General features: G+C 48.3%; 1 protein-coding gene across 1 annotated transcript; it reads left to right on the top strand.

The window, feature by feature from the left end:
* Positions 1-1,143: 1,143 nt before the first annotated feature.
* LOC124029283 (band 4.1-like protein 1) lies at positions 1,144-1,715 on the top strand. The gene is made up of 2 exons (XM_046341050.1): positions 1,144-1,282; positions 1,470-1,715. The coding sequence occupies exons 1-2, from the start codon at positions 1,163-1,165 to the stop codon at positions 1,713-1,715; spliced, it is 366 nt and encodes a 121-aa protein (XP_046197006.1). The 5' UTR covers positions 1,144-1,162.
* Positions 1,716-8,452: the final 6,737 nt, after the last annotated feature.

Genomic DNA, 8,452 nt, shown 5'->3' with positions numbered 1-8,452 from the left:
TCCTGTCTCTGAGCTCTAAGGATAATTCCCTCGACCTCATGGCTTGTTGTTTTCTCTGACATGCACTGTCAACTGTGGGGCCTTATACAGATAGGTGTATACCTTCCAAAATCATGTCCAGTCAATTGAATTTACCACAGGTGGACTCCAATGCAGTTGTAGAAGGTCTCAAGGATGATCAATGGAAACAGAAGTCACCTGAGCTCAATTTCAAGTCTCATAGCAAATATTTATGTTTTTTATTTTTTATATATTTGCAAAAATGTCTAAAAACCTGTTTTCGCTTTGCCATTATAGGGTATTGTGTGTAGATTGATGAGGAAAAAATCAAATTTACTACATTTTGAATAAGGCTGTAACATAGCAAAATGTAGAAAAAGTCAAGGGGCCTGTATACTTTCCAAATGCATCGTAATCTTATCAATTCTATATGTAATTCTATGTGACTTACTTTTACTTCATATTTTTATTATTTTATGATTATGATTTACTCATTATGATTGGGTAATTACCACTATCACTCTATGGTGAGGATTTCTCACTGTTCATTCTATATGCTCAGAATCATAATGCTGTTGAACTGACCAGTGACTATCAGAGCTCATAATATTCAGTCCATGATCTTGCCTGCAGCTAAATTAATTACAGGACCATCTCTGTGATTATCGTCTAAACTGCTGAAGTGCTGCTTGCTTAAATAAAATATGGATTGTCTGATTTGAGAGATTCCTGAAATAAAGTGAGTGTCCTTGACGACAAGGCGGTTTTCAGTGGCCAGTCATCACAGGAAGCAGAACTAACAGTGATGCTGTGCTCCTGGCAGTAGTTTCTTATTGAATGAGGTTGGGGTTCTTTCACTGCTACCACATGCAGTACTGGTTATCTGTCACACACTCTGTGATTGCTGTATATGGCTCTGGAGGCAAGGGAATAACTGCTACCACAAGAGATGAATCGCATTAACATATGCCATTTTGAAATGTAATCTTGCTATGTCATTACTTGCCATCACTACTGCCTGAGGAGTACCTCGTTGGTATTGGCACCATCTTGGCACCACCTTCTGTTTATCAAATTCTCTTTTTGTATCATGCAGGCCACTTTACTTTCATATTGATAAGACTAACATTTTTATTTACCCCCAGGTTAAAGAGAGGTTGCTATGCCAACAGAGCTTGGCTCTGAGTCACAGGTGAAGAAGGCAGCCGAAGAGTCCTCCTGGCAGAAGGGGGCAGCAACAGGCATGCAGGACTCGGCTTTAGACGCGAAGATGGCCAAACAGGTAGGAGAGCAGAGGAAGTTCAATCTATACCACAATTAGGGCCTTGTGTTTTTCCTGGTTAGATCACACACAATCTCGTCCTACATCAACCATTGACAGATATTTGCACATGTTTAGTGGCCATAATTATAATAGACATCCATTTATTGTCAATTTCACCTGTGACTATGACTGTCCCTATGTAAAGGACCAGGACTCCAAACTGATCGACGACCACAGGGAAATAGACGACGTGTCAGAAAAGACCACCCCAAACAAGACCCCCAAGTCCCCCCAGAAGACTTCCAAACGGCCAAAGACTGTTCCCTTCAAGGTCACCCTACTGGACACCTCTGACTATGAGGCAGGGATTGAGGTAAGCATGGATAAAGGGAAGAATTTCATCCCTGAACAGAACCATGTTGGAGGTTACGTCCAGAACGGGTTTGAATGAATCAGTCAAAAAATATAACAGTGAGAAATGTTCCTCTAATTGTTTTATATTTGTCCTTTTGGCTCCACCAGCAGATGCAACTAGTTCCTTTACTTTGGAACACTGTGTCTTTTTTGTGTTTACTGTATGTTATGAAGCTGCTGAGTGCAGATAAGGCCGTTATAAAGCAGATGAAAGAGAGGGCGTCATGCGTTGTGTAATGGTGTATGTGGTGTAGCACTTCCACTGTGAAGCTCTCCACACGGAAAGGCCAATGCAAGGTTACACATTCTCTGCCACAGACACAGATTCCAGTCATTAGAATAAGCGACACATAGAATATAGTGGAGGAAAAGCAGGCTCACCCGCTTACAATGCCTGGTATCACAGCACCATCACCAAACAGGACACGTCTTCACGATGGTAGGAATGCTTCATGGTGGTAGGCAAAGCTTCGTGATGGTAGGGAATGCTTCATGGTGGTAGGCAATGCTTCGTGATGGGAGGGAATGCTCACTGTATTCAGTTAGAAAATGGGTCAAGAGAAGCATCCTTTGTTGAAGGAGTGATGTGCGAACTCTTAGAGATGGAGAAACCTGTATTTATTGGTTGGCAAGAGCACTATACTGTTGCTGTCTTGTGTCTTCTAATGGTAGCTAGTAATGCATATACTGTATGGCTTTATCACCATGCTTCAGAGGGACTGTTTTGTGATGCATAACAAGGATTAAGTGTCTGTCTGTCTGTCTGTCTGTCTGTCTGTCTGTCTGTCTGTCTGTCTGTCTGTCTGTCTGTCTGTCTGTCTGTCTGTCTGTCTGTCTGTCTGTCTGTCTGTCTGTCTGTCTGTCTGTCTGTCTGTCTGTCTGTCTGTCTGTCTGTCTGTCTGTCTGTCTGTCTGTCTGTCTGTCTGTCTGTCTGTCTGTCTGTCTGTCTGTCTGTCTGTCTGTCTGTCTGTCTGTCTGTCTGTCTGTCTGTCTGTCTGTCTCCCTCACTCCCTGTGTCTTTGGGATGGTGGATGTAAGTCTCCTCTCCCCTGGCCAATCTGTGCTATCCTGGCAGGCTGTGCCACGCTCCTCTTCCATAGCCCCTCCTAAACATAGCTGGATATGGGCGATTCTAGCATTATGGATGTTCCATTTGCATGCAAAATCACAACTTGAATTTCTCACAGAATGGACAAACAAAATATAAATTCAACTTTTTGTTGGGAGTGTAAACCCAACTTTACTATTTTGTGATTAGTTTGATGTTTATCTTAACCTTTTTGCACAAAATGTAGACACTATAACTATTATCGACCAGAACAAATGAGAATGGCAGTTACTGACCTCAATTCCGGCTTCAACTTTGACTTTATTGCCCTAGGCTCATTGCCTAATTCCGACCCAGGTTTTGGGCTATCTAAGAGGAAACGCCAGCAAAAAGAGGCAGGAGAGGGGGCCCTGCCGAGATTAAGGCGAAGGGAAAACCGGCCACCTCTTCTCTCAGTTCTATTGGCCAAAAGTGCAGTCTTTTCATAATTCACATGGATTAACGCCGATCGCGGATTTGCTTGTCATGCAGGTGAAGGAGGACCCAAACGCGACTTAACAGAAACAGAGTTTATTAATGCTCAAAAACCGAATAACTGAAATCCTCTAGACAGTAGAGGGGAAAACAACTGGAGAAGCGGCCACAGACTGCAGGTCGCTTCGGGTAGGCGCAGGCCGTAGTCAACTGAGACACCTGCTCACACGCAGCGTCTGAAGAAGGCACAAAACACGACAGGACAGGGTGATACACAATCACGGCAAAAAACACGACAGGACAGGGCGAAACGCAATTACAGCATGGAATACAAAACAAGGAACCGATGGATCAGGAACGGATCACAAAGGAATAAATAGGGAGTCTAATCAGGGAAAGGATCGGGAACAGGTGTGGGAAGGCTAAATGATGATTAGGGGAATAGGAACAGCTGGGAGCAGGAACGGAACGACAGAGAGAAGAGAGAGCGAGAGAGTGAAAGGGGAGGGGGAGAGAGAGGGATAGAACCAAACAAGACCAGCAGAGGGAAACGAATAGCATGGGGAGCACAGGGACAAGACATGACAATAAATGACAAACATGACAGTACCCCCCACTCACCGAGCGCCTCCTGGCGCACTCGAGGAGGAATCCTGGCGGCAACGGAGGAAATCATCGATGAGCGAACGGTCCAGCACGTCCCGAGACGGAACCCAACTCCTCTCCTCAGGACCGTAACCCTCCCAATCCACTAGGTATTGGTGACCCCGTCCCCGAGAACGCATGTCCATAATTTTATGTACTTTGTAAATAGGTGCGCTCTCGACAAGGACGGGAGGGGGAGGGAAGACGAACGGGGGTGCGAAGAAAGGGCTTAACACAGGAGACATGGAAGACAGGATGGACGCGACGAAGATGTCGCGGAAGAAGCAGTCGCACAGCGACAGGATTGACGACCTGGGAGACACGGAACGGACCAATGAACCGCGGAGTCAACTTACGAGAAGCTGTCGTAAGAGGAAGGTTGCGAGTGGAAAGCCACACTCTCTGGCCGCAACAATACCTTGGACTCTTAATCCTGCGTTTATTGGCGGCTCTCACCGTCTGTGCCCTGTAACGGCAAAGTGCAGACCTCACCCTCCTCCAGGTGCGCTCACAACGTTGGACAAACGCTTGAGCGGAGGGAACGCTGGACTCGGCAAGCTGGGATGAGAACAGAGGAGGCTGGTAACCCAGACTACTCTGAAACGGAGATAACCCGGTAGCAGACGAAGGAAGCGAATTGTGAGCGTATTCTGCCCAGGGAGCTGTTCTGCCCAAGACGCAGGGTTCCTGAAAGAAAGGCTGCGTAGTATGCGACCAATCGTCTGATTGGCCCTCTCTGCTTGACCGTTAGACTGGGGATGAAACCCGGAAGAGAGACTGACGGACGCACCAATCAAACGACAGAACTCCCTCCAAAACTGTGACGTGAATTGCGGACCTCTGTCTGAAACGGCGTCTAACGGGAGGCCATGAATTCTGAATACATTCTCAATAATGATTTGTGCCGTCTCCTTAGCGGAAGGAAGTTTAGCGAGGGGAATGAAATGTGCCGCCTTAGAGAACCTATCGACAACCGTCAGAATCACAGTCTTCCCCGCAGACAAAGGCAGACCGGTAATGAAGTCTAAGGCAATGTGAGACCATGGTCGAGAAGGAATGGGGAGCGGTCTGAGACGACCGGCAGGAGGAGAGTTACCCGACTTAGTCTGCGCGCAGTCCGAACAGGCAGCCACGAAACGGCGCGTGTCACGCTCCTGAGTCGGCCACCAAAAGCGCTGGCGAATAGACGCAAGAGTGCCTCGAACACCGGGATGACCCGCTAACTTGGCAGAGTGAGCCCACTGAAGAACAGCCAGACGAGTGGAAACAGGAACGAAAAGGAGGTTACTAGGACAAGCGCGCGACGCAGTGTGCGTGAGTGCTTGCTTAACCTGTCTTTCAATTCCCCAGACTGTTAACCCGACAACACGCCCATAAGGAAGAATCCCCTCGGGATCAGTAGAAGCCACAGAAGAACTAAACAGACGGGATAAGGCATCAGGCTTGGTGTTCTTGCTACCCGGACGGTAAGAAATCACAAACTCGAAACGAGCGAAAAACAACGCCCAACGAGCTTGACGGGCATTAAGTCGTTTGGCAGAACGGATGTACTCAAGGTTCTTATGGTCTGTCCAAACGACAAAAGGAACGGTCGCCCCCTCCAACCACTGTCGCCATTCGCCTAGGGCTAAGCGGATGGCGAGCAGTTCACGGTTACCCACATCATAGTTGCGCTCAGATGGGGACAGGCGATGAGAAAAATAAGCGCAAGGATGAACCTTATCGTCAGACTGGGAGCGCTGGGATAGAATGGCTCCCACGCCTACCTCTGAAGCGTCAACCTCGACAATGAATTGTCTAGTGACGTCAGGAGTAACGAGGATAGGAGCGGACGTAAAACGTTCTTTTAGAAGATCAAAAGCTCCCTGGGCGGAACCGGACCACTTAAAACACGTCTTGACAGAAGTAAGAGCTGTGAGAGGGGCAGCAACTTGACCGAAATTACGAATGAAACGCCGATAGAAATTAGCGAAACCTAAGAAGCGCTGCAACTCGACACGTGACCTTGGAACGGGCCAATCACTGACAGCTTGGACCTTAGCGGAATCCATCTGAATGCCTTCAGCGGAAATAACGGAACCGAGAAAAGTAACGGAGGAGACATGAAAAGAGCACTTCTCAGCCTTTACGTAGAGACAATTCTCTAAAAGGCGCTGTAGAACACGTCGAACGTGCTGAACATGAATCTCGAGTGACGGAGAAAAAATCAGGATATCGTCAAGATAGACAAAAACAAAAATGTTTAGCATGTCTCTCAGAACATCATTAACTAATGCCTGAAAAACAGCTGGCGCATTGGCGAGACCGAACGGCAGAACCCGGTACTCAAAATGCCCTAACGGAGTATTAAACGCCGTTTTCCACTCGTCCCCCTCTCTGATGCGCACGAGATGGTAAGCGTTACGAAGGTCCAACTTAGTAAAGCACCTGGCTCCCTGCAGAATCTCGAAGGCTGATGACATAAGGGGGAAGCGGATAACGATTCTTAACCGTTATGTCATTCAGCCCTCGATAATCCACGCAGGGGCGCAGAGTACCGTCCTTCTTCTTAACAAAAAAGAACCCCGCCCGGCCGGAGAGGAAGAAGGCACTATGGTACCGGCGTCAAGAGACACAGACAAATAATCCTCGAGAGCCTTACGTTCGGGAGCCGACAGAGAGTATAGTCTACCTCGAGGAGGAGTGGTCCCCGGAAGGAGATCAATACTACAATCATACGACCGGTGAGGAGGAAGGGAGTTGGCTCGGGACCGACTGAAGACCGTGCGCAGATCATGATATTCCTCCGGCACTCCTGTCAAATCGCCAGGTTCCTCCTGAGAAGTAGGGACAGAAGAAATGGGAGGGATGGCAGACATTAAACACTTCACATGACAAGAAACGTTCCAGGATAGGATAGAATTACTAGACCAATTAATAGAAGGATTATGACATACAAGCCAGGGGTGACCCAAAACAACAGGTGTAAACGGTGAACGGAAAATCAAAAAAGACATAGTCTCACTGTGGTTACCAGATACTGTGAGAGTTAAAGGTAGTGTCTCAAATTTGATACTGGGAAGATGACTACCATCTAAGGCAAACATGGGCGTAGGCCTGTCTAACGGTCTGAAAGGAATGTTATGTTTCCGAGCCCATGCTTCGTCCATGAAACTACCCTCAGCCCCAGAGTCAATCAAAGCACTGCATGTAGCACCCGAACCGGTCCAGCGTAGATGGACCGACATAGTAGTACAAGATCTAGATGAAGGGACCTGAGTAGTAGCGCTCACCAGTAGCCCTCCGCTTACTGATGGGCTCTGGCCTCTTACTGGACATGAAATAACAAAATGTCCAGCAACTCCGCAATAGAGGCACAGGCGGTTGGTGATCCTCTGTTCCCTCTCCTTATTCGAGATGCGAATCCCTCCCAGCTGCATGGGCTCAGTCTCAAAGCCAGAGGGAGATGGTTGCGATGCGGAGCAGGGAAACACCGTTGATGCGAGCTCTCTTCCACGAGCCCGGTGACGAAGATCTACCCGTCGTTCTATGCGGATGGCGAGAGCAATCAAGGAGTCCACATCTGAAGGAACCTCCCGGGAGAGAATCTCATCCTTAACCACTGCGTGGAGTCCCTCCAGAAAACGAGCGAGCAGCGCCGGCTCGTTCCACTCACTAGAGGCAGCAAGAGTGCGAAACTCAATGGAATAATCCGTTATGGACCGTTCACCTTGGCATAAGGAAGCCAGGGCCCTAGAAGCCTCCTCACCAAAAACTGAACGGTCAAAAACCCGAATCATCTCCTCCTTAAAGTTCTGGAATCTGTTAGAGCAATCAGCCCTTGCCTCCCAGATAGCTGTGCCCCATTCTCGAGCCCGGCCAGTAAGGAGTGAAATGACGAAAGCAACCCGAGCTCTCTCTCTAGAGTATGTGTGGGGTTGGAGAGAGAACACAATCTCACACTGCGTGAGAAAGGAGCGGCACTCAGTGGGCTGCCCGGAGTAGCAAGGTGGGTTATTAACCCTGGGTTCAGGAGGCTCGGCAGGCCAGGGAGAAACAGGTGGCACGAGACGTAGACTCTGGAACTGTCCAGAGAGGTCGGAAACCTGAGCGGCCAGGTTCTCCACGGCATGACGAGCAGCAGACAATTCCTGCTCGTGTCTGCCGAGCATGGCTCCTTGGATCTCGACGGCAGTGTAACGAGCGTCTGAAGTCGCTGGGTCCATTCTTTGGTCGGTTCCTTCTGTCATGCAGGTGAAGGAGGACCCAAACGCGACTTAACAGAAACAGAGTTTATTAATGCTCAAAAACCGAATAACTGAAATCCTCTAGACAGTAGAGGGGAAAACAACTGGAGAAGCGGCCACAGACTGCAGGTCGCTTCGGGTAGGCGCAGGCCGTAGTCAACTGAGACACCTGCTCACACGCAGCGTCTGAAGAAGGCACAAAACACGACAGGACAGGGTGATACACAATCACGGCAAAAAACACGACAGGACAGGGTGAAACGCAATTACAGCATGGAATACAAAACAAGGAACCGATGGATCAGGAACGGAACACAAAGGAATAAATAGGGAGTCTAATCAGGGGAAAGGATCGGGAACAGGTGTGGGAAGGCTAAATGA

The sequence above is a fragment of the Oncorhynchus gorbuscha genome, unplaced genomic scaffold (genome assembly GCF_021184085.1).
Source record: "Oncorhynchus gorbuscha isolate QuinsamMale2020 ecotype Even-year unplaced genomic scaffold, OgorEven_v1.0 Un_scaffold_5985, whole genome shotgun sequence".
Taxonomy (NCBI): Eukaryota; Metazoa; Chordata; class Actinopteri; order Salmoniformes; family Salmonidae; genus Oncorhynchus; species Oncorhynchus gorbuscha.
Note: the sequence above shows the minus strand (reverse complement) of the source record. Positions and strands in the feature narration are given on the sequence as shown.

Excerpts from the sequence above, each read along its gene's own strand:
- LOC124029283 (XM_046341050.1), top strand. The coding sequence starts at position 1,163 with ATGCCAACAGAGCTTGGCTCTGAGTCACAGGTGAAGAAGGCAGCCGAA. Across the intron at positions 1,283-1,469 it reads ACGCGAAGATGGCCAAACAG|GACCAGGACTCCAAACTGAT; the intron begins GTAGGAGAGCAG and ends CCCTATGTAAAG.